General features: G+C 43.8%; 1 protein-coding gene and 1 long non-coding RNA gene across 2 annotated transcripts; both read right to left on the reverse strand.

Annotated features, from left to right (window-relative positions):
• Positions 1-262: 262 nt before the first annotated feature.
• LOC130596450 (uncharacterized) lies at positions 263-3,653 on the reverse strand. The gene is made up of 3 exons (XR_008971524.1): positions 3,531-3,653; positions 1,797-1,917; positions 263-681 (listed from the first exon to the last, which is right to left on the reverse strand). It is a non-coding gene; the product is annotated as an uncharacterized LOC130596450 (long non-coding RNA).
• Positions 3,654-14,851: 11,198 nt separating this feature from the next.
• Positions 14,852-25,052, reverse strand: FBXO40 (F-box protein 40). The gene is made up of 3 exons (XM_057404125.1): positions 24,634-25,052; positions 17,728-19,635; positions 14,852-15,196 (listed from the first exon to the last, which is right to left on the reverse strand). The coding sequence occupies exons 1-3, from the start codon at positions 24,640-24,642 to the stop codon at positions 14,999-15,001; spliced, it is 2,115 nt and encodes a 704-aa protein (XP_057260108.1). The 5' UTR covers positions 24,643-25,052; the 3' UTR covers positions 14,852-14,998.
• Positions 25,053-26,418: the final 1,366 nt, after the last annotated feature.

Consider the following 26,418-nt stretch of genomic DNA (forward strand, 5'->3'; position numbering starts at 1 on the left):
AAGAGAAGTCTCTTCCCATCTGGTCTAGATTCCAAGTGTAGCGAATGGTACATGTTTTTAAACTACTTGAAAGACCTCCAATCAGTTTAATTCTTTTGTATATCCGTGTATGTAATTTCCTGTTTGCAAGATAGAAACCAATGATTATTTCTGGATTAGCTACAACTAATCAGCTGTACATCTGATTATATTTTTCTGCATTAAAACTAGCAATCCAGACAGTAGACAGTCAAGGAATAGCAGTGTGGAGGTGCTATAAGTTTAACTGAAGTATGTGGCCAAAGAGGCACCACCTAGTAGCTGATAGATGGGCAGATATGAGGATACGCTTTGTGCTGCTGTTGCTTTTCAGCAGGGAGTTTTTTACCCAGGATTCACGGACTTCCTTAAGGCAGAGGTGGTGCTCCCTGAAGAGGATCATTATTAAAAAGCCAGCAGGGATTTGCAAGCCAATCCAATGGGCTGTTGAACGCTTTTTCCCTTGCTGCTGATGTAACTTGCCAGGCAGCAGTGGCGTCTGTCCCAGACAAGCAGTGATACTACAGCAGCACGAGTATGTCCATGTATGCATTCCCACTCTTTTGCTTCCCAAGGAGGCTGCTTTTCAATGCATTATTCATTTTTTACCTTGTAGGAACAGAGTGGGTGCAGAGAACTGTTCTGGTGGCACAAAAGGGAGTCCTAGGGGAAAAATGAAACAGTGTGTGTTATCTCTGTCTTTCAGCATGAAAAGTGGGAGACTACAGGGTACAGCTCACAAAAATGGTATTGTATGACTAAGCAAATCCTGTTGGGAACTGTGTGGAGGGAATCCAGCCTCTCTTTCTAGGAGAATGAAGTCAATATGAGCAGAGCCCAGAAGACCTAGGTGAATCCTCTTTTGTTGCTGTTTGCAATCCATTACAAAGCCCAGAGGAGAGCCTGGGCAGTGGCTACTCATCCTCTGCCTCTGCTGGAATACCTGAATTAGCTCCTGAAAAATGTAGTGCCTCCCATCTGTTGTCTGCATTGCAGGATGAGGGATATTGCTTCCTGCAAATGCTGCATCAGTCTAGGTGCTGAAGCAGCCCAGTGACCAGACCCCATGGTACATTAGCCATACTACTTTGTGTCTGAGTCAGCTGCCACCTTTGCTGCTAGTGACCCATCCTCCATGAGAAAATCACTGAAAACAGGCCTTCAAGCTCTACTTCTGCTGCACAGTCCCTAAATTCAGGGTCTCATCTAGGATCACTCAGCCATGTAGGATTAACCACTCCTCAGATACCAGTCTCAGTCCAGTCCTATTGCAATAGGATGGGCTTTGGAAATGGCTAGATGAAAATTCCTACTCACTGGCATAACTAAGCCAAGTCCAATGCCCACCTGGAAGCTAGGTGTGCATTCCAGGCTGAAACAGCAGCAAGCAACACTACAGGACTGATTTCTGGAGCAGCTACTAAGTAGAGTGGTCAAGATGAAGCCTCCTTGAGGTTCCCCCCCACCCACCTCGTTCTCCCTAGCTGAAATCTGTCATTTCCTTGTTCCAGCCCTAACAATATAACTATTATCACACCCACATGACTCCCCCGTGTCCCCACCCCTTTCCTCATCTCTCCTGCCTGTTGTTGGGAACCGGAGGCAGATGCAGCCACCTCAGACTAGTTTTGAGGCCGACACCTGCAGGGTTGGGTCTGGTCAAACTCTGAGCCTAGCACAGCACAGCAAGCGTTTGCTTGATAGACACACACACGCCTGCTGCTGCCCGCCTGGAGCTTTGCTAGAGCTGATGTTGGGACAACCCAGTTTATGTTTACCTCCCGTTTGGATACTGCCTCAGGTAATTCTCCAGGTGCACCCCTCAGTCACTCCTGCCTTGGCGGTTTCGTGTTGCTTTTGCTGCCTGGCTTTGCTCTGGTGATGGTGATGTCTCCTTCTCTGGAATATAAACCAAAAGTTATGCTGAAAAAGGGGATCCATAGGGAATTAAGCCCTTAAGAAGAGAAGTTAGTCTATAAATCCCATTTCTTCTACGGGTAAGGCCAGATTTCATTGCCAAATGGCTTGAGGGAACACTTCCCACCACACCCTTCTGAAAAGGCAGAGCAGAAGGCATAACCCCCCTTTCCCATCTCCTTTTTAATTGCTCAGAAGCATTCAATTAATTCTTCTGCTTGAGAGATTTCATGTTTTCCCTCTCAAGATCTCAGGCTAGCAGTAATATGAAGCTCCAGAATGGTCCATGATGCAAAGAACCTCATGTTTTTTTCAAGATGCAGCTTGATAAATTCAAGTTAAGGATTAGGTGGTAGGATAACCTTTGGCATTGTCTTTTATAATGACGTAATGTAAGGTTTATCCCCTGTAAATAAAAGGCCTAGAATATCTGGATTAATATCTGCTTTTCTTCCCTTTTCTTCCCTTTACTTCCCTTCCCGAAGAGGTTGGCCAACAAAACATGAATCTTAGTCAAGCCATGTGGCCACTTCTGGTGATACTGAGAAGAGTGGGATTTCCTCATTATAGTCACTGTCCTATTCTGTCACCTCTTCTTTTCATTCTTTCTCAAGGCTGTTCAGCTGTTTCAGATACATCTCCTATATCAAGAAGTTTACACCCCTGGGCAAATTTTTGGGTGAGAAAGGGATTCTCCTCAAGTAAGGCACAAGATGTTGCTGGGCAGTGTTTTAGAGAAAGAATATTCCCCTGCAGTTTGAAAAATGGCCCACTTCACAGAGTGTAGGGCTGTTTGCCTTCCAAATCCTCTGCAAATAAAGGATCTCAGAGTATTTGCAGCATACCTCCTGGTATGAGTCTGTGCATATTTATCAGATGAGGAAAATTGATCTTTCATGCTAAGGACTTAATAAAATGCTGATTGTATTTCATGGGAGGGGGGTGTGTGTGAGAATGATTCAGGCATATACACAAGTATAAAAGAGAAACCCAGCAATTCATAAAGAAATCAGTACTAAGCAAACCCATGACTTCAGAAGCGTTTGAAAAAGGGGAAAAGAAAATGGTAAAAAGTACTGTGGAAAACAGGGAAAGGAGAGGGAGCTGAATGGAAAGAGCAGAGGCGAATGAACTCAGAAAGAGAAGAAAACTGTGCCCTCCTTTCCCATGAACGGTGCCTGGTTATGGTGGGAGGGCCCGCATTGCCTAGTGACACTGAAATATGTGCTGGCAAGTTATATGTCTCCCAGAAGATGACTCATGCCAGACAGTTTGCAGCACAGGAGGCTGAAGTTATTCCACAGTCTCTTAAAACAATGACATGCTGTCTTTCCTGCCTTTGTAGTAATTTTCCCTTCCTTTGCTGCACCTTATTATCATTGGCCCAACCTATTTGGTTGGGTTGGAGGATTTGGACCTCTTCATGGTTATCCATCAGCTTTGTCCCATGCTGCCCTGCTTCACTGACAGTCACTGCTTTGACTCACCACATGTCAGTGTTATCATCCCATACAATCCTGTGCAATTGCTCTCCATTATCACCCTTAATCCCTTCTGCTACCTCTTGTAACGCTACATCAGCACATCAAATGTACCTGTTGGGAAAATGTTGCTGATCCCTCTTGCTTCTCACACCCCCTCTCAATGTGACATCCAGGGATCAGGGTCATAATCCTTTTTTCTCACTTGAAGTCTTCACTGTTCCTGCCCTCTACCTCTTGATCTCCAGCCTTCTGGAAACAGCCTTCTCTTCTTCCCATTCTGCTTCGGCAGCCTTTGTAGTTTTGACCTGTTGCCTTGCACTGATGGCCTATACCAACATCAACCACAACTGTTTTTTTCTGTCTGTCCGAAAATGCCACCCCTTATATTTTTCATTCGCATCACCTGAATTCACTTCCTGTCACCCTTTGCCATCCTTGCTAAACCAGGCATGCTCATGAAAAATGGGATGAGCACCTTTCATGTGGGGAACAGAAAGCATTGCTCAGTGGAGTAAAGGAAGTCAGAAAAAAGCATCTATCAAAAAAAGCTGAAGTTGGCTACTATGGGAAGAGCAGAGAAGTATGCAAACTTCAGCACCTCACATGTAGAAAGACAGTCAGGTCAAGAAAAGCTTCAAGGAACAACTAGCAAAAGGAATCAAAACTAACACCAGATCTTTCTTGACATGTATCAGGAACCTGCCAGATGTTCTGAGGGGCAGATGGATGATCAGGCTGTGAGAGGAGGCCACAGGGGACATAAGGCCATTGCAGGAATCCCTGCATCTGTGTTAAGTGTTGAGTGAAGAGATCAACGTGGCAGGACCCATTCTTCAGCAGGGTGGGGTTCACCAATGAACATGTCTGAAACTGAAGCAGCAGTGGAAAAGGTTGTTCAACACACTGACAAAGCAAACAGTAACAGCTCGCTGGGGGCAATGGCATTTGTCCAAGAGTCTTAAAGGAACTCCGGAATAAAATAGCTGAGCTTCTCTGAGCAGCGTGTAACCCAGGCTTGCCAAAAGCGGAAAGTGGTGAATGTGATGCCACGTTTTAAAGCTCAAGAGGAGAGAGACCTGGGAGTCAGCTGAGCTGCGAGGAGGAGCATGTTTTGGCAGTGAGTAGGAGCTGGACTTACTTAGTGTGACACATCAGGCTCTGGAGGGAAGCATGTGTCCCCTGCTTTTGTCTGGGACATAAGGTAGGGGGTGGTTGTAATAGAGTTGGAAGCTTGGAGAAAAGAAAAGCCCAGTCCTTTTCCCTTTTCTCTTTCCCCTTTTCCTCTTTATCCTTTCTGTCTTTGTTTGATTGATTTCATTTTGTTTGGGTTGGTTTGGGGTTTTTTGAGAGAGAGAGAGTGCAGAATGTTACAGGAGCTTCATTACCCCTTGTAGCTTATCATTGCTCATGTCAGTGAAGTCCAGATGAAAGATATATGGTCAGTGAAGGTGATAAATGCAGAAGATTGCTGTTACTATGAAAAACAAATGTGCAGCACTGGTGAAGACATCTCTTTGGTCAGCATTCCATACTCTGTTTAGAGAGAGAAGCCCTGAGGCAGTGGTAGGGAGGAGAAGCAGCCGTTCTGTAGCTGTGATGACCTTCTCTGAGAAAAGGTATCCAGCTATTGAGAGGAACTACCTGATGCCCGTGGGCTTTCAAGAAGCTGCGGCCATGTGGGAGTCATCTTACTGTGTCTACGTGTGAACCTCTTGCTGCTCACTGTGCTGATCCAACCAAGGACTGTGATGCCAAGCTCTTGCAACAGAGTTTGCTGCTTCAAGCTTCTGATCTGGAAGAAGTGTATAGTCAGAGAGCATGAATGCTGGCCCTGGTGCTTTGTCCCAGCCCATCCCTACCAAGCAGTTGGCAGAGATTCCTTGCAGTTCGCTGACCAAGATGGGGGAGTTGTGGGAAAGTTTGGTATCATTTCTATGGTCAGTGTGCATACCTGTTTCCTGCTGCATGCTAGGCTTGAATGATTTACTGTCTGTCACTGCCTGGTGGAGTATGGGAGAGGGGTTTTAGCTCTGAATGATTCCTGTGCATTAGGCACTTCACTATGGGTCTTCAAGAGGCTGAGGGTGACAGGTGGAATTTGAAGTTTCTTGGCCTAAGCATGTGGTACCAAGGTGGGAACAAACTTTATAAAGGACAGCTTTACCTGCTGTAGCGAGTTGTATCATTGAAACCCTTCTGTCACAAAAGAAAGGCTCTTCCCAGTCTGATTCTGTGATGAACTTGGCAACTGCATGTAAGGGTGAGCACAGCTCTCAGAACTGAAGTGTGCAGAGATGTCATTCTCAAACGTTTCAAGACTGACATCTCTACAGTTTAAAAGGCAACCCTGACTAAGCCTGTCCTTACTGTGGTGCCTTGCAACAGGGACACTTACACTGAATTGCTATGGTGGGTAGGTTGCAGCTGCGTGGTTGGAGAAGCTCTGCACACTGACCTCCAGGGTCGAGTCTGGCCTCTTATGTAATGTGCCTGTCATGTTCCAGAAACAGCTTTGACTGAACAAGGTGTCTGGGATGTGTTAGGGAAGCCGTGTCCACGTTTGCTTTGGGAGTGCTGCAGAATGTGTGATCATGATACGATGTGAGGTTGAAGCTAACACGATTCAAATGCTTTACTTCTAGTTAATGCATGTTCTCTTTGAGGCAAGTACCAAGCTGAGCTTCACCTATGTTCATAAAGTGCACCTAAACCACTGTGGTTAGACTGATGAATCTATTTAGCTAGCTTAAATTGTATGAGCATAGGCATAATCAAACAAGGGGAACCTATGTGGAAAAAATAATCTTGAGTTTGGTTTTATTGTTTGCAAAATGACTGCTCCTTCAGTACTGCATTAGAACTTTTGGCTTGTCTATATTTACAATACAATGCAGCCACAGCCTCTGAGTAATCTTGTGTTGACTGAAGTGCAAAGAACTTAATCTTATGTTTTGCAGGGTGGCAAAATCCATAACAAATTTAATGCCTTCTATGTAATAATTCTCCTACAGAACTAGTTTAGAACACCTGCTTTAATACTTATTTCTACTGACAGAGTGTACCTTATAATGGGTTCATCTGCCTAGCAGCTAATCAGATGATGACCAGATTCCTGCTTCTCTATTCACATGGCCAGGAAGTGTTGCCACATGGCACTTGGCCACAGCACGTTTGACCTTGCAAGGCAGCACGGCTGTCTCCCAGAGATGCAGAACATATTATTTATCCATGTCTTTCTAATGCAATCGAGTATATCTTTGATGAACTTTTAGTCTCTTAGTGACATTTTCTGTTTTATATAAGTGTTTTATATGTAAAATGTAAGGAATGTTGTAACTCAAGGTCACTTTGTATATCAGTAAGTATTACTTTTTCTGCTTTAGGGTATATGCTTTACTTGGTTTTGTGGTTTAAATTAAGCTTGAGACCTTCAGGGACACAGTAATAATGAATTCTCCATAGCAACTCCAGTGGGGAACATCATAGAGCAGCTAATCAAATCGAGTGCCATCGTATATTTCTCCTTGCGAGGAATAGGGCCGCTCTTAATGCATTCCTTTCATCTCTCCATTAATTTTCTTTCCTCACTGTTGAGTATATTATGTCTTATTTTACTCTGAACATGCCTAAATATAACTTGCAGCTGTTGATTCTTGCTGTGCCTTTCCCTGCAGGTTAGTGCACCAGTACTCTGGTGCTCCCACCAGTACTTTGTATTTTCTGTGGTGCGATTGAGAGATACTGGTTCAGTGCCCACTGTAAAGTGCTTTCTGACCTTCCCAGTCGGTCCTGTCATTTTGCTCTGGACCACTTCCAAGTTTTCAACATAATTAAAAAGCATGTGGATGCCTGGACTGCCAAGAGGTGTTGCAGCTTCAGGCTTTGCTGGGCTTCCAACTTGGCATTGGCAGTCATGGGTGACAGCGACTTCTTCAGCGGTCGCCAATGAAGTTCGTGACAGTATTGACACCAAGGGTTCCTTAGCGCTCCCTTTCCATGAAGTCAAAATGGTACAAGCAAAAACTGCTTCCACCAGCAGTTACATTCTGCCCGTGGTCACTTCTATGTGTTCCCACAGGCCAGGCAACTGATAGGGGTTTGTAGATCAACAGCTAGGTGGTCCAGTACCTGAGGAGCACCTTATCTTGTTCGAGTGTGTTCAGCTGGCCAAGGGACTTGTGTTGATCTGAAGGACTCCCTCTGCTTCAGCTACTGATCCTGCCACTTGCAAATCTGATCAACACTGGTTTTGACAAGTTGTATCTCCTGATGCCAACATTAACCAGCACAGCTGTTGCACAGAGGCACACTCTTTCAGCAGGGATTGCTCCTTCTTTTTGGACCATGAATTTCTGCCCTTTGTCTGTTAGGAATTAATCCGTGCAATGCAAATGATGATGTACACATACACTATTATTTTTCTTCAGAATTTTCTTGGTTTGTTAAATCTGCACCAGTGCTTTTATCAACCAAATGTTTCATTTTGTCAAACACTTTTGTTTTCTTAAACGTGCTAAGTTATTGTCATTTTCATTGTTGAAGCCCTTGTTAGTTAACTCACACTCTCTTACCTGTAATTATTACTATGGAACCACCTAACAATCATTGGTGTCATCTCTATGAACATTAGCACAGCACACACTTCTGAGATCTTGGGATTTCTCTATATGACAGGATTTTAAAATACTTAACTCCATTAGGCCAGGTACCTTCTCAGCCAAATCTTTTATGATTCTAAGATGCAAATGTTCTTGGCTACTGATCTGAAAATACTTACACTTAATAGATGCTGTTAAAATCTTCCTTAGTTTGCAAATAGATTAGGAAGTTGTTTACCATCCTCACGTAGTATGAATAGACAATTACATTTCTTTCTGTATACAAACGACTAACTTCTCTGTATCAAAAAGCCTACATCAAATATCTCCTCAATCAACAGTTTTCCTATAGGCACCCAGTAAGAGCCTAGTCCATTACTGGCATTTCTTGGTTTTCAATGTATTTTGAAAGAACTCCTTCCAAGTCCCATTAGCACTTGCAGCAATCCAGTTTTTCCAGATTATTTTGAACTCTCCTTATCACCTTGTATGCCTCATAAATTCTCACTTTTATTGTGTGCCATATACCTTCTTTCCATCCACACCTTCCTTCTGCCTTCCACCCCCCCCCATCCCGCCTTGGCTGTATGCAATATTTCTGAGTATTACCTTCAAATTCCCTGTTAGGCAGAAAAAGCATTTAACCACGTCTGTCCTTTTCACACCTGCAGAACTGCAGATCTTTTCCATCTTGTAAACTTCTAGCAGTGCAATTTCTATTAAAAAACTCATTGTAGCTTTCTTCTGGAGTATCAGCAGGTTTGCCCATTAGCTGTTTATTCAGAGGAGCTGCGTAGGTCTGCAGCTTGTGCTGTGCCTGTGAAACAGGTTTTGGGTCACTGCCTGCGAGGAGGCTCAAGAGCAGCAGTTGTGATAGACTTCGTTTTGCAGAGCAGTAATCCACTCTTGACTGTTCTCTGTAATCAAATCCCTCCAGGTGTCTCCTAAAGCTGGGACCCTTCCATTCTCCAGAGCTGCAATTGCACGCTGGATTAGCCTGGCTGAAAGGAATAGCTCTGGTAAACACTTGAGCAATTTACCAAGCTTGGTAGTAAATGTAACTTTACCATGTAGGTATCGCATTCAAGGATGCTGCAAATGCTGGAAGAAGGCTGTGTATCTGCTTTCCTATGCAGGGAGATGAAAACCAGCTAAATAACTATGTGATGACAGATAAGGAGGTATTGATGGGCAGGACCTAGAAAACAAGGGAAAGAATATACCACTTGTGATGAGAGAAACGCACACAATACTGGTAGCCAAAGTTCAGCTAAGGGAAGCAGGTGAGCCTGGGGATGCCTGTGTACTACAGGGAACCTCAGAGATGTGATGGTGGGAGGAGATCCAACCTGTGGCTCAGTCAGGTCACCATAATTTTGTCCAACCAAGTCTGGAAACCCTCCATGAGTGGAGATGTTGCTGTTTCTGGGTACCTGATCCAGTGCTGCATTTCCCTTCTGGTAAAAAAGTTGTTCCTGAAGTTCTGCTTGAATCTGCCAAGCTTCAGCTTGTTGCCAATTCTCTTTGTTATATCTCCTGCTACTATTGAGAAGACATTGGTTCCATTGCCTTTGTGACTACCTTATAAATATCAGTAAGGAAGAAATACGGGCAACTAATATGAGGTATAAACTAGTTATCATGCAAGTAACAGAAATATGGCAGAATAAAAGTCAGCCCTGGAATTAAAATAGTCTGCTGTTCAGGACTGCTACAAAGGAAGATAAAGATAGTGAATTAGCATCACATGAATGATGTTATAGGCTGTTCGGATGAAACTCAGAAAGTTTAAAGAGGCATTTCTCTGGTGCAGCTCAGAGTCAGCTGTGACCTGCTCAAGCTCATAACTGGCTATACAGGGAGAGAGCTAATATTAAAACAGATAAATCCCAGTAAGAACTATGCTGCCATAGGGAAACTAACTTTAGAGTTATAAACCAGAGAATAATCTCTCATGATAATCATGGGCCTTAGGCCTATAATTCTCAACATGACAGATGACAAATTCCTTCATAAAACCATCATTGAACCTACAAAAGATTTGTTAGTTGTAAATAGCAATTAAGTCATACAGCAGGCGGTCATCAAAAATAAATGTGGAGTGTGTGATCATAATTTCCTTACATATAAATAAAGTGGGAAGCTAAATAAGAATAGGCCTCTACTGTATACACAGGTTTGGTTTCCAAAGAAATTGAAACCCCAGGAATTAAGAAAACTCTTTAACATGGACTGTAATGGTAAGGAAACTGGATGTGAAAAATGCCCAGAAGGTCTGAGAGAGAAGCACAGTGGCTATGAAACTTGCACCCCAAGTAAAGAAGGAAAAATCCATCTGTAACTACCTGGATGAATAGCCACAAAGTGAAGGGTAGGGAGAGGGATCAGCAAAGAAAACTCTTCTTTAAATATTTGTAGATAGAATGTAATGTCAATCTGGAAAACGAATTTTTAAAAGAAGAGAATGATTTTCTTCTAAATAAATAACTGACTCAGGAAGGAGAAAGCGGCTAGGCAAAGAGGATGGGGTCAAAATAAAAAATAATGGTTAAAACTAGATACAAAATAACTATAAATAATAAATGCCAATAACAGTCTTCAACCAGGAAAATGACGTTGAAGAGTGGTGCAGAGGAAAGGAGCATGATGAATATGAGGGTACAGAACCTACCACACCTGATTCGAAAGCAAAGCAAACATGAATGTGATGAAACTAAAAAAACAAATTAAAACCTGGATTTTGCTGGGTGGTGGTTTGTTTTTTGTTTTTAAACCATAATATTTTTTATTCTTATAAAAGCAGCAAGGAGTTACAGAGGTTTGCAAAATAACAAACACTGTTCACTTACACTTCACCTCATCTGTGCTCACTCTGTTTTGGGAGCTGGAGGCCTGGCAAGTAATTTCTTCCTCCAGTCCAGACTTATACGTGTCAGTAGGTTACCTGTCCTTTCACCCCTTAAGAATTATCATCTGCCCCATGTTACTCTATAACATGGACAGGGAATTTCCAGTGCTTTCCTCAAGGAGAAGCAGTTATCCAGAAAGTCTGTTGCTGGCAGCAAATGACGAGCATACAAGAACATCAAAATTCCTGACCCTTTGTTGTTTTACGGTGGCCTCTGAGCTCATGTTTCAGCAATCCAGTGGCTGAATACTCTAACCCAGAACAGAGGCTGTGCCACAGAGTGAGGTCCACTGTGTGAATTACAGTTCAAAACAGACTCTGCATTTCAGCGAGTTCACCAGGCTCACCCAAATATCTTCTTTGTCAGTAGAAACCAGATAAAATACACTCTCTGTTCCCCTTATATCTCTGCTCTCCTAAGCATCGCTCCTATCCTCCTGGTGCCTGTTGAGCTGAACCATTTCTTCCTAAACCATTTGCAACTGCATCATCTCTTCCACATCCTACTTCCCTTCATTCCTGTGCTCTTTTACTTGTCTCCACTTGCCTCTCCTCATGACACCTACAACCAGGCATGTGTCCTTTATCCAAACCCATTACCTTTCCTATTTCCCATTTTTCTGCTCTCTTATCCTGACCATTTTTGCTCTGCTCTGGCCTCTCTGATTTCCACAATGCCACCATTTCAGTACCCATTCTTCCAACAAGAGGAAAGACCACAAAACACGACAGCCTGGAGCGCGTGGAATATTGCTCTTGCACTTCATGAGACTTGTGGGCAGCACAAACATGACCAAAGCCATGAAGGTCCAGAGTATGGCATCTGGACAGAGAGCAACCTCAATGCTCTTTGCACTTGGATCCCCTTTTCCAGTTCAAACTCCACCCCAGTGTCAAGACCTGTTTTGAAAAACACCAAATGTCCAGTTGCTTCTAATCAAGTCCTTCAAGATGAAATTTAGGAAGAGTTTTACCTTTCCATTGGTCAAGTTATGACCTTAAACTAAGAGCCTAAGGACTTGCTGAACCCAAACCAAAGCCTCTCGCCTTTCAAGTAAGCCAGAGTTGGGCTCACCAAGATAAAAAGGGCAGGCAGATATAGTTCCTTGCAGCTCCCCAAAGCTTCTGCTGACTCCAATAATGAGCAGGACTGTCAACATTGAGCTAGCTTGGCATCCTTTAATTAACTGATTAATTAAATTGCATAGGACAATGGCCCACAGCTTTCCACTAGTGTTAAGTGAGAGATAAGAAGTTGCCAGGTGGTATAAGGGTGGTATAAGGGTGATCTCCACTTCCCTGTGCAGCTTTCCCTCTTCCAGGATTGGGTTCATTAGACTAACCTGAAGATGACTGTGGATTATCAGCTTCCTCTGTATACGCTGAAGGTTACTTAACCAAATCTACATTTTACAGAAGAATACCTACCTATTCACAGTGGTGAATGTGTCTTTTTCTCTCTGTGAATTAACAGCCTGTGTCTCTCCAGCAGACCCCATAGCAGTACCAGCAGGAAAATGATCCAGTCTCCTAGATGTTGTATGTACATCCTGCCTCATCCCAAGAGGGAGAGGTTGCAATATTCCTATCGCTGACCCACACCCTAAACCACCATGTTTGTAAAGGTTGCATCCTCCCTGTAGTCTGACTTTGGCACCTCAAACACAGGGAAGAAGCAGGGTCAGTGGTAATAAGGCTGGAACTGAAGTCATGAGATCTCCAGGAGCAAGGAGATAGTAGAACAAAAATCCTCTGTCATGAAGAGAAGGAGGCCAGAAGTGTAATAGCAGCAGTGGCAGTGAGACTGCCACTGAGGGTAAAACAAGCCCAATTCTTATCTAACACAAGACACAATTTCAGTGCAGTTACACCAATTTACAGAAAAGTGGCTGATCGGGTGAGATATGGTTCACAGATTGAACTTCATGGACTCTTACACCCTCCTCAAATACTGAGTTACTCTGAGACCCTATTATTTAAGCATCTGTTTTGTTTGGCTTTTTTTTCACTCCTGAAATTATCCATAATTTTGGATAGCTCCATTTTTAACTACCCAGCATAGATACTGGCACCCAATACTTGGATGTACATTTGCATCTACCACGGTCTGCAGGTACAGCTGTGTGCTCGGCATCTTTCAAAATCAGGTACCTGATATGCGAAGGATGAGATCCTGATGTAGAGACCAGTCTAGGAAGTCTGGCTGGATGTTCTCACCTCTGCCAACTTCTCTGTGTAAACCAGTGATAATATCAGGTGACTGATGTTATATGGGATGTTCTGAGGACAGGTGACTTTTTGTGCGCAGCTTTAAAGGATAGCCAGTTTGGTTTTGTGCAGTGGCTTAAGCCTTCCACTGACTGCTGCTACTCCTGCTCCTGGGATCAATCCCCTGACCCCACAATTCAGACAGTATGGTACTGAGGGCATATGTCTGGAGAAGAAAAATATCCTTGTATGGTTACAAATCTCACAGGGATCACTTAAGATGCAAGTGTAGACAAGGATGAGCTGCACTCAGTGTGATTTTGATCACCACGCTGATTACCAAGCATTCAGCTCAGCTTCATCAGCAACCTTTGTCTGTAAGAGAAGGCTCCTTCTGGCACAGCTGCCTCATCCCAGATCTGCACCGAGACCAGGGATAGCAAATGCGGTGTGTGTCCATCCACGCAGGCCAGTTTTCACCCAGCCAGCGCAGGCAAGGAGAGTGGTGGTGCAGGCCAGCAGATGTCCCAGCTCCTGGCAAGGTTCTCCTGCCCGACATGGTGAGATGAAAGCCAGACCTCATGTCCTAAGCTCGCGCTCCTGGCTACCAGCTTAAAAGAGAAAGGGGTGTGAGTCAGTGCCTCTATGGCTGTGCAGTGGCTTTAAGCTGTCAAATCAGTTTATGATGATTTCAGAGGAATCCCACCCACCACCACAACCATGGCATTTCTAACTAGCACCACTGAAATGGGTTTAAATAGTGCAATAAGACAGACACTGCTGGGAACATGCCTGCTTTCTTTTCATCTGTTGCCTCAACAATCACATTCTGGTTTTAAATCAGTGTATTTATTAAAAAGGAAACCAAATTCTTATCACTTTTCTGCTCTGTAAAAAAGGGAAAAAATCCTATACTCCAGCCCATTTAACTGAAGCAAACATTACCTGTACCATTACTGAATAGGTTGCTGAATGCCTTTTCTTTTACAGAAAAAAACAGTATGTCTTTGACATACTGTTCACAGTTGTTTGTAATTACAACTTGCAGTGTACAACTGCAACGCTGAGTAGGTAAGAAATTCTAAAAGTTGCTCTGAATATTTTTTGATGGCTTCAATGTATTTTGAAATAAACCAGAGGAAGTTACTAACTGAAAAATACAAGAAGTCACTTGAGCCCCTAAAACTGTTTACTACTTTTTTCTAACAAAGAGCATGTTGTCTGCTTTGGTTTGGTTTGAAAGCTCAGCTTTAGGTTTGTGCTCAACTGGGCACATTTGGATGAATCGGGGTCCTAAATGATGGTCTGTGGCTGTGCAGTGAATTCCTGAGTCCTCACTGGAGTTCTCATTAATTCACTTAATTCTGGGGGTTCATGTCTCTTTTGCCCATGTCTCAGAATTATATTAGCAGCCCCTAGGTCTGTCAAGCAGGAGGGCATCTACCTGTGCTCTCAGAACTTGGCTTTCAGACCCCAAAACTAAGGTGTTTCAGACCTACGTACATTAACTGATCTTGCTTCTCTCAGGGATGTGGTACAAGAACAGCAGCCTACCTTCAAGGTTACGAAGATGCTGTTTTCAACCCAGATCCTTATTGCTTATTTTTTGGGATGCTGTATTCAGCAAGGAATGGAAACATAAACAGAAAGCACGTGCTATCAGTGAGCAGCGGGTGAAGTTTTAACATTGAAATTAATACAGGAAAAAACAAAAAGAAAATATGCAGGATGTTTCAAACACAGCTGGGGAGAAACCATTTTTGTACGTCCAACGGAGGGTTGGAAGCAACAATCTTTACACCCAGATTCCCAAATCTTTTTTTCAAGGGCCCTGAAAGGAGTGTGGCAGAGGCGGAGCAGGTTGTTCAGACTCTGCGCTTGAAAGTAGAAACCAAAGTCTTTTGGATCTGCTCTCTTGATTCACACATGCCCGTCAGCAGCACGGGGTCTGTCTTGTGCTCCACTTGGTAGAAGGGACAATTCTTCAGGTGCTCCGCCATGCACACGACGTCGTTGCGCTGCCACTTGTTAACTCTGGAGAACAGGCTGCTGAACTGCCAGATCTAATATGGGAAAGGGGAGAGAAATTGGGCAGAGAGAGAATGGATGTTGGAAAAAATAGGAGTTTGAAAATCTATATATGCTTGTAGTGGGGGTGCATCACTTGTACTGGGCAGGCTAGTGAACACGTGATTGTGCAGGGCTGGCATAGCAAGTGAAAATGGGGTCTGTACTGTTGTGGACCTTGTACTTCCTGGTTTTGCTGCTTTAATCCTCATCTGCCATTTTTAATGGGAAAGTATCCTTCTACAGTTTTTGGTGTCAATCCAGTGCAGGGCATGAGCAAATCCAGGCCACTCGACACTGCACCTCTAGAGAAAACTCCATCACATGCACAGTGTGATTGATGCCAGATGTTTATAAAGCAAAGTGACTACAGCATGCTTGTGTGATACATATCTCAAAGAAACCTGCCTTCCAAAGCATCTATCAGCAACTTGAAAGTAATTAACATTACAACACTGTTGTTACCCCACCCAAGAAGCAGCCTAGAAAATCTAAGGGTAAAGTTATTCCTAGAGGACGTACAAGCTTGTAAAAAATAGAAATGTGCAGTTAAGATCTTCTGGTTCTGTTTGCAGTGATACAATGTACCGTTCAGTGGTAAGCTAGCATATAGTGATAAGACTGTGATTAGATTTCTTTGATATTTGCTGTATACCATTAAATCAAAATAAATTTTAAAGTCATAGTAGATTTCTTCTCCTTAAAGATGTTTCTTCCTGGGGAAGGAACACTCCCCTGGCATCAAGGGAGTGGAGCATCTCCTGTATGAAGATAAGCTGAGAAAGCTGGGGGTGTTCAGCCTGGAGAAGAGAAGCTGCATGGAGACCTCATAGCAGCCTTCCAGTATCTGAAGGGGGCCTATAGGGATGCTGGGCAGGGACTCTTCATTAGGGACTGTAGTGATAGGACAGGGGGTAATGGGTTAAAACCTAAACAGGGGAAGTTTAGATTGGATATAAGGAAGAAGTTCTTTCCTGTTAGGGTGGTGAGGCACTGGAATGGGTTGCCCAAAGAAGTGGTAAATGCTCCATCCCTGACGGTGTTCAAGGCCAGGTTAGATGAAGCCTTGGGTGACATGGTTTAGCGTGAGGTGTCCCTGCCCATGGCAGGGGGCTGGAACTGGATGATCTTAAGGTCCTTTCCAACCCTAACTATTCTATGATTCTATGATTCGGTGCTTAAGATTGGCTGACTTTGTCCTAGTCCTAAGTAGTCATAGCTATTATAGACAGTAGCCCAGAAATTCAGGCTTAGTTACAAAGAGAAAGTTTTCAAGTGGAGTCTGCACTGGAAAAAAGATTCCTGTGGTCAGTACAAAGAGCTAATATGAAAAGCATTGACAGTCCTCAAATTCAATGCTGCTGGTTTGAAATTGTGCTACACTAACAACAGAAGTTAATTGCTATATAACTGCTCAGCTGGAATGTCTTCCTTTTACCAAAGGAAGCCACATCCTTTGGTAAATCATTTCAGTGGCTAATTCCTGTTGTGGAATGGGCTAATTCAACTTGCAGCCACCAGACTTTGTTACACAGATTATGAATTCACCATGCTTCATGTTTTCTCTCTTAATAAATAGTCATACACTGCTAAGCTTCCATTTGATAAGAATCGATAGGCAGAGATCTTCAGGGCTCTGCTTGAAAGCCAGGTCCTTAGATAGCTTCTGGGAGTCTTCCCTGGATCTCAAAAATATTTGTTCCTAGATTTCTGTCTTGTCTGCTCAGCCATGCTGAAGTCTCTCGTGTTATTCTTTTAAACAGCTTTATGTTAGAGCAGCTGCAGAGCTATCGATTAGAAAAGAATCATAGAATCATAGAATAGTTAGGGTTGGAAAGGACTTTAAAATCATCTAGTTCCAACCCCCCTGCCATGGGCAGGGACAAACTGCAATAACTGTTGTTCAACTAGGACTAAGACTGAGCTGTGTTTATACATTTCTTTCAGAGTACATAAAGAGCCAGTAAGGGGGATAATTTCCCAGCACAAACAGTGGCAGACCAGCTTTGTAGAGGGCAGCTTCCTATCGCCATGCTGCTTCCTCAGGGCTCTCACAACCCAAGAGGCAGACTCTAGGGGTTGATGCCAACACTTTTCCTGGCTATGGCTCCTTGTTCTTTACCTTTTTGGTGGTCTAAAGCATGTTTTAGTTAGACATACCCTAGACAGGCTCGTAGAGAACAACCAAAAAAAAAAAGTATGAATACCAAGTTCTTCAAAACTCCATGTGTAACCCTTAAATATCAGAAATTCTCAGTGCCTAAAAACAGTGCACATGCAAAAAGGTTACCCAAGACAAGCTTGAATGAGGGATTCCCACTAGTCAGAAGATATCCATTTACAACTTCCTATTTTCACTAGATGTACTACGTTTCACAGCCCTGATCCCTGACAACTATGGTGCAAATTTAAAACCTCATGAACCTTCCCCACATCTGCAAGTTTACACACAGCATCCCTTGCAATGCGTGTGTTTTACCTGGAGAGAACCCATGGCTGTCTTTTTCCCAGCATCACAGTCACTTGCCTTTTTGCGAGCTTTCCACGAAGTACCACCATGGGAATATCTCTTTTTCTCCCAGACCAGCAGGACCATTCCCCTCTCTTGAAGAAGAGTGGCACAGATGTCCCTCATCAGCACTGACACTTGCGATAGCTGAGATAAACTGAAGCTGTCCAGGAACCCCGCAATGTACTTGAGCACTTCCACCGGGAGGCTGCTCAGCAAGTCCTTGTTTCTCCCTCGATTAGCCGCTGTGGGATTGAACTTTCCTGATTCAGCAAGGACAGTGTCTACCTCTGGCTTAATAGCAAATGATTTGAGAGGTTTGCTGTATATAACCTTGGCCTTAAGACCCTCAGGACGGAAGTGATTTTGAACAAAAGTACATCCCAAGTAGGCCAGCGGGCAACGATGCTGGAACCATCCATCCAGACATGACTGGATATCAGCGTGCACATTCTTGAAGTGGGATGGGAACTCGTCTCTCCTGAAGAAATGGCTGCAAGTAAATGTGAAAGCTGAACTGCTTTTGTTGTGTCTTCTGGTTACACATTCAGTGTAGAGCTCCACGTGCAGTTCTGGTGGGCTTTCTTCATCCAGAATGTCTGCTAGAACAGCACTGGAGGAGAAAGGCTCCAGGGGAAAGCTGTACGTTTGTGTTGCAAAATCCACAAAAAGTCCATCAATACCCCTTGCTTCGGAGATCTCATGGCCTTTCAGCTCTTTTTCCAGTGCACACAGCAGTGTGGCCTCAACTATATTTGCCTTAGGTAGATCTTCTGGGTTTATTCCCAATTCTGAGGTATCCACTGACTTGTCTGAAGTTGCCATCCTGTGGCCCAGTGCATCTCCTAGTCGTGCTCTTTTGCCACAGTAACTAACTGGCACTTTGAAGGTGTAGACAGTCTTTACTTCCTGAGCTTCCAAGTTCCCATAGACAAAGTCTTTTTCTTTGGGAGTGCAAGCAGCTAGCTGGCCAAAGCGAATAAGCATTCCCCCATGGTGGACCAGATACATGTTGTAATCACCTACACCAACTTCCTTCTTCAGCCTCTCCAGGACTCCTTCTTGCCAGGGAGCCAGTCCTGTCATTTCTGTATTTGGTGTTACTTGTTCAGGCTTTTGGTCCTTTGCCTCTTCTGCACTCCCAGGTACTTCCTTTGCCTGCTCTGAGGAGCTGGCAGCTTGCGGGGCTGACCCTGTTTTCTTGGAAGCCTCCTCCGTCTTTTGTCCCGTGCTGTCTGCTGAGCCCGTTACCTTGCAAGCCAGGAGCTCTTTGCTGAACATATTCTCCCAGGTTTTGTAACTCCCCAGATCCATTCCCTCTTTGTCTTTTGCCAAATCTTCACGCTCACGTTGGCTGAGTTCAGACAACTGGTTGTCGCCTTCTTGGGAACTACAGGCTACTCCTCCCACAGCACCTTCTTCCCCCCCTATGGCTTCGTCCGTTAGCTCTTGCACTTCATGCACTTCATCCTTTTTCCTCCACTCTGGAAACAAATCAGCTATTTTCAAAGTCCTGAAAAGTATCTTCTGGTCTCTGAGTGCCAAGGCTGTGTCCAGACACTCTTCATTCAAGGTCTCCTTCATAATGTTCTTGTGGAGGGTTGTGTCTGAATCCACGTTGGGCCAGCGATTCCACTCCATCGAGCAGCAGACAACGCTGGCTGGACAGACCTGGAGGTGCTTCCCCAGCTTAAAGCGGGCCATGGAAAAAGGGCAGCCATAGGCTGAATTGAGGCAGGAGACCTGCTCTAAGGGACAGAGCAATTGGTGCTCCTCCTCCTTGCACATGTGGAAGGTGGCCCCACAATGAAAGCGGCAGCTGATCACCATGCAGGAGATGGAGGGCTCAATCGGTGCGTGACAATGCCGGTTGAAACATCTCTCACAGTGCCTGTGCTGCCCAGGGGGAGCTTTCTGAGCCCGGTGCTGTGTGTAGCAAAGACAAGAAGACAACAGTTATTGCCTGAAGGAGCCACACATGGCCACAGACCCTCTGTGCCCATGCATGGTTTTTGCATTAGGTGCTCATACGCACTTCTAGAGGGAATAAGACTGTGGTCAAATGGCTGATAGCCCCATATGTATCAGCACTGATCCCCATGATACAACGTGGCCTCAACAGCATCACGGGTATAGGTAAGGTCCTTACACATCACACCAGCAGAGGCAGCCAGGGTTTGGGAGCAAGCTGTTTTCTGTCCCAGTATTTACACTCGGTCTATCTATTCCAAGCTGTAGAAGTCAAGACTGCCAGAGGTACAGTGAAGGAGCTTCCCACTTCCTTAACACTGAGTTGGATAGATGTTTATTTTTCCTCTCCAGAAAAGTTATCTGGTCATTTGGCCTACGTGTCCTGTCATTCCCCCATAAGGAAATTAATGTTACAAAGGTGAACCTCCCTTTGCTCTACACCAGCAAGGCTGAGAGTGAGGATTATCTTCAGGATCCCAGTTACCAGTGTGGAAAGCAGCCTGGGTAAAGGCTAATTTCCTTGGCCTTCTTTTCTCTGCTTTCCTGATTTACATGGGGTTTATGGTGGTATCTGTCCTGCTTTAAGCTGTTCAGTCACATCTACTTTTATGTGGCTCAGAGAAGCAGGAGATACAGATGGATTTATTTCTCATTGGCAGCATCCTTGCTGCTCTCATTCTTGTAACATTTTGCTGCAAATATAATCTCTAAAAATAGTCCCAGCTATGACTTGCCTAAGGTCAGACGAAGGCTGGGTACATTACACTGCAATGAAAACATGAATGTGTGAACAATACTTTCCACTGCAAAAGTAACTCTCGGAGAGAAACAATTGATAAATAAAAATACACCAGTGGCACAGCCCTTACGGTTCTCCAAAACACAGAAAGGACTGACTGCAAAGTTTCTGGCATGGAGCCTGCCTTCACACTGCTGTATGCTCAAATGAACCCCATCCGCATCATGTGTACAGAAAGGAAATACATGCTTTGTTTAAGAAAACCAATCATGTCAGAGCATTCATATCCAGAATCAGTCTTCATTGTTATTCAGGTATCTGTCAGCTGAGTTTAGCTCATCTCTAACTTGTATATGTCATGCTTTTCAGATAAATTATTTCTTTGCCTCTTCTTGTCAAATCTGTGAAGCTAGAGGACAGGAAGAAGGGACGGAGAATTCTTCTGATATTTATCAAGGTTTGAATGCTGCTTCTGTTCCAAAATATCAGTTATCAGGAGCTCTGTATTTTAAGTGATGACTTAGCTAGCCCTGTGGTTTAGTTGATGTCAGTTAGTTATTATCAGTACACAAACTACAACTTTCAGAGCCCAGATCAGAAAGTTTACAAATTCTTGCCTCAGTAAGTTTGATACTTAACATCCAGATGCAGGGGATACACAGATCTGGAGGGTGATGAAACACTTCTCTAGACCTGTGCACTTCTTGATTCCCTGAAACCTGCAAAATTTCCGAAGACCTGGGTTAGGAAAACACACAAAAATGAAATCAGAAATGCTTAACTGAATCTGGCTCAAACTACTGTGGAAAGAAAAGATGCGAATTACAGTCCACAGTCTGTCCACTTTGGTAAATCTTTATTTTTAGACTGTCATGACAGCAAATCAAGTAAGGTTTAAAAATACACAGCTGCTATTTTAGCTGCAGATACATCTGTGTCTGGAGCAGATCTGTTCACTGACAATAACTTCACATTAATAAATCAATTACACTTTATTGTCAGTAAATAGATATTTAATTCAGTGCAGTGAGTGAGTCAAAACAACACAACTGCTTTCATATTTGGTATTTGCTATGTGTGACTGATCATATATTAAGATTATACATATTATCTGAACTCTTTGCACAGAATCAAGGGAAGTCTCCCATTTTAAAGAACCATCAAAAAGGGCCACCAGCAACCCCAGATCATTACCTGAAAGAGTGCCTCTGAGATGAGACTGCAAACAAACAGAAAACAGTCTTTCTAAGCTTTAAAACATCACAAGGAGCAATTAATAGATCTCAGGAAAATTTGCATCCAAATGCTGGAGCCACAAACATTAAACTTACATATGATGATACAACAGGAAAACATTTTCAAGGAGTACTTTCGGTGAACTTTACAGAGCAGACAGAAGATACTCTCCATTTCTTTTAATCCTTGTACCCAGTATATGGTGTTTACCTCTTTTTTATCATGGTATGTAAATCCTGAGCTGAATACAGCATTACTAATTTCTTTACAGGGTTTTAAAATATATTTATTATCTTAGTATCTGAGGGAGGTTTGCAACCAATAATGAATTTATCTTAGCAGTACTAAGGGTTCTCCTGAGGTCAAAAGATACTACTATTTCTATTTGTCAGATGTACAATTAAAACATAGAAAGATTAAAATAAAGTGAACATAATATTTCATACAAATAAATAACTATATACACACCACACATGGTGATGCTGAGCTTCTGATGTTTCACTTGCAGTTGTATGCTCCCTGCACAAAAACCCTGGCAGAGCCAGATGTAGAATCATATTTGCTAGGAGAACATCTAAAAATCCTTAAACTAGAGATTTTTATCTCCTTTCATGCAGTGCACTTCCTCAATCACTACATACTTAACCTCAGTGAGAAATCAGGCTCAGGTCTCCTTTTACTAAACAGATATATTTATTTCTTGCAGCTGAAAAAGAAAACACTACGCCGTTGGAAACCATTCAGTTTGGCATTGGTACATGATCCTTGGGAGCTTAAGTTTTCTGAAGTCCTGTCCTTCCATAGAAAAATAAAAAGTGAATCCAAGAATGCCACCACCTGGAATCACAGTGACCCCTAAGCTAACTGAGCCCCACATCTCAACACCCACAGCAGGCACAGCTACAGCCTGAGTGACTGTCTTGGTGTTAGGCAGAGTGGGTCACTGTCCTCCATGGCACACCTTCATTGCATACCTGCTCTGCAGTTGCCATTCAGACTGATCTTGCGTATACGTATTGCCAACCAAGCTTTAAATGCGTCAGGCAGTGAATATGGTACACCATATTCAGCAGGTGGAATGGGAGAAAAAAAGCTACAGATTAAATCCCTATCAATAACACTAATAACCTTCTAGTAAGCATGTGCAAGACAGTTCCTTTGAGGCTCAGACCTTGAACAAGTTCACATGGATTTCATAGGGCCGCTTTGATTCCAGGGCAGTCCTCCTGGTCATCCTCAAATCCTCAGTGTAAGACATGCAGAGTGAAAAGGTTTTCTGAGAGACAACTGACCCAGATAAACCCAAAGTTGGAAGGATGAAGCTGTGACAATTAGGGACATACTCTGCATTTTCTAGCTGGCTGAGGCTGTGGTGTTTCATGGCAATAACCACTAGTTCAGAATTATTGAATGAGTTGGAATTGCTTTATAGTGGAAAAAATATGCTTTAAAATTACAGGGATGGAGTAGGTCCACAGTGTAGTGCATCAGCATGGCAAAGACTTCAATCAACATTCCTTGCTTTTCTTCCAGAGCACACCTGCAGCTCAGTTTTTTACAGCAGCACATCAGCTCCTCTTCAGCTCCCTAAACCTGGCAGGCAGGACCACGGAGCTCAAGACAAGCTGTCTCACCATCAGGAGTCCCCTTCACCTGGTAAAACTTGCTCGTGCAATTTCTGTCCAGTGAACTGCACTAGTGCTGTTAAAGGAGGAGCAGGGGAGGGTTCAGAGTAGTGAGGCACAGGTTACACAGGGCACTGCTGCTAGAAATCCCACGCTGCACTCCCTCCTATGAGCAATATTACTTGCTTCTTCCTATCTGGTGCAATGCAGCCATAGCTCACCTAAGACATACCCACCCCAGACTTCCAGATGCTGAAGTGGTCCCATGGGCTTGAGGTTCAGTGCAGGGCAGCCCAGCAGCAGGGTCTTGTGTTGGACATGTTGGGGAGTCTTATGGGAGACAGGCAAGATGGGAAAAAAGGGGAGGTTGTGACATGGAGCTGCTCCACTGCTCCTTGTATGTGTGAGGGGTCCCTGTGCTGTCCTTGGTAGAGACACAAGCTGGCAGACTCACTTTGCATGGATAGCTGGGAAATAAGTTTGGGTTTGGTTTGAGTTCAGCAAGTGCTTTAAAATAACAGCCTCTGGTTTAGTTGCAGTATGAGGGTTCTTTTTCAGGTTCTGTTTTATGCCCTGGTAACAATTTCATTAACATATGTTTCTGAAAACCTCTTGAGATAATAAAGTCAATAGTTTTAAGCAAAACAAAAGAAACCCAGCCGAAGGCAGGTGCCCAGCATAGAGAATTTCAGAGCTACTGGTGAAGGTCTGAGTCATAAGAAACAAAAGAGAAAATATTCCTGAATAAAAATTGCTAAGCAGCCACAACTCTAAATGGTACAGTAGTACCTGTAACCCTTGTAAATCTTACATCACCATCATTCAGTCAGTCTGGATTACCAACACAAAGTTTGCAGTCTGAATCTACAAAACCCACCAGATCTAAGTTTTAGCATTTTGGCCACAAGATTGCTCTTGCCTCTCCTCTGCCCCTTACTGTATTTCCTTTTTCTACTTCTCTCAGAGTTTCTTGGAAATTACAGAAATAGAAGTTTCAATTTCTTATCTATCCTGCTGCTGAAGCTCTCATCATAGAATCAGATTCTTAGTCTTTTAAAACCCCAGCGCTGCAAACTATGGCTAATCCACTGAATGCATGATGGAGTTTGTTATTATTTTAAGAGTAGCTTGTCACAGAAGCATTCATAGTTACCAGCTTCCTCTGTTTTAGGGTGTCATTTAAGACATCTCGTGTCTGATTATTCTACTTCCTCTTAATTACTAGGGCTGTTTTGAGGATGTATTGATTTTCATATCTCAATACAGTAACCACTGCATTGCATAAGGTTTGACCTTATAAATATAGGTTTATATTTATATATAAAGACTCCAACTCTATGTACAAAGCCTTACCTTAATCATAGAGTCCCTGTGTGTGTATCAAACACTCGCTCTCCTGGTTGTGCTCAGCTGGGTTGAAATGAGGTGGGTAATGGAGAATTGCAAGCAAAGAAAGAAGAGAGAATGGGAGAGCACAGAGCAAGCCCAGACAGAACAAGTAGTTTTGGGATGTTAAAAATAAAACCCCGTGCATGTGACTGTGTAGCTCAGCTTACAGAGCAGTCTCTTGCACTGTATTTGTTAACACTGTCACTTCTGGAGTGATACTTCACACAGATGGGAGAAGCAGAACCAGTAACGTTCTGTGTCCCCTCCATGAGAAGAAAAAGATCAAACCATTTCCCAGAGCCCTGTATCAGCTCCCTGTCACTCTCTGGTGGAGGTTTGCCCTTTACAGCTTAACTCCCTTTGGTGCCCACAATAGTCTGTGCTTTCTGCTCTTAGAATTGTCACCATGCCCATGCTCCCATCATCACCAACACGAGAAGCTGATACAGACAGTGATGGCAGGTTTCTCCTCTGCCTGGGCAGGGGTGGGCAGAAAGGAAGCGGCAACAGTGCAGAGCTGAGTAGCCAGGCAGATGTGCCTGGCCAACTCCTGGGACCCTACGAGACTCCCCAGCTACAGCCCCTCCACTGCACAGTGAAAGGGTCTCACCAGCCACTGGGAGGAAGCCTGAAGGGTACCGCTCCCAGTGTCACCCTTCCTCAGCCAAACCTGAGGAAGCAAAGGAGAGCAGTCACGTTTTACTGAGTGTGCACCCATGAAAGCATTTCATGGCGAGTTTCATGATGAGCATTTCATACTCATGGTGAGTACAGTCATATGGGAACCACTACGTGTCAGCGGGGCTCAGGGGTGCAGATAGGGCATGCACTGCTTCTCCCTGGTCAGTGCTCACCCTGCAAAGACACCTCTTGTGACCTGCTGCCATATGTGACCACTTTTTAGCACCTGAGTAACACAGAACATCTTTTGGCTGTGGTGGTGGTGGCTCTGAGACCCTAAGTCACAATGAACTGGTTACTTTGCCCTTTCTCTCTCTATCTGCGAGGCCCCAGTGACTCTCATAATTTGAAACAGTGCAGACAACTGTGGTTTTGCTTTTAGGGCTGAACAAAATGTCAGCAGGTGACAACCAAGGCTTGCTGGTGCCAATTGTAATTTAGTAGTGCTAAATATGGTTAGCAGTCTGGCTCCATGGCCTTTTTTAGAAAGGGCTGTACTATCGTGATACCAGTTTCTGTCATCCCATTGGACTGGGGAAAATGGGCCAGTGGTAATATGCCTAAACCCAAATTTCACCCAATCACAACATGATCACTGATCTGTTTACCCTGTCCACTTCCCCTCTCTCCTGCCCCCAGTCAGTTCAGGGTCATTCTTCAACCTTCAACACCGTCATCATCCTTTTAGACTGTGTTTAAAACCACGCTGCTTGTGTGCCTCACTTTATGTGAAATAAAACTTCTCAAAAGTTTGTATTACTGGTGAGGAGTAAACTCCCTCCCGCTGAACTGACCCAGATTACTAAACTATTTGCAGCTTCAGAAGGAGCTGGATTTAGATCTCTGTGTTTACAGACAGTCTGAACCCTGGCAGTACTTTTTATGGTTTCTCTGTGTTGCCCAGTGATCACACAGACCCAAGCAGCCTGCCCTGGGCCTGCCTTACACTGTTGGGTACTCTGCCTTGCAGCCTGATGCAATACAAACCTCTCAAGTTTTGCAAATCCTCACCTGCAGGTGATGGCTATACTCCAAAAAGGCACCATCTGTGGTGGCCTTTTAGGGCAG

The sequence above is a fragment of the Pezoporus wallicus genome, unplaced genomic scaffold, assembly GCF_028554395.1.
Source record: "Pezoporus wallicus isolate ANWC-B61680 ecotype Strahan unplaced genomic scaffold, APGP_CSIRO_Pwel_v1 contig_6598, whole genome shotgun sequence".
Taxonomy (NCBI): domain Eukaryota; kingdom Metazoa; phylum Chordata; class Aves; order Psittaciformes; family Psittacidae; genus Pezoporus; species Pezoporus wallicus.

Coding starts and splice junctions, on each gene's coding strand:
- FBXO40 (XM_057404125.1), bottom strand. Junction 15,197..17,727: donor CGTGGAAAGCTCGCAAAAAG/GCAAGTGACTGT, acceptor TTCCCATATTAG/ATCTGGCAGTTCAGCAGCCT.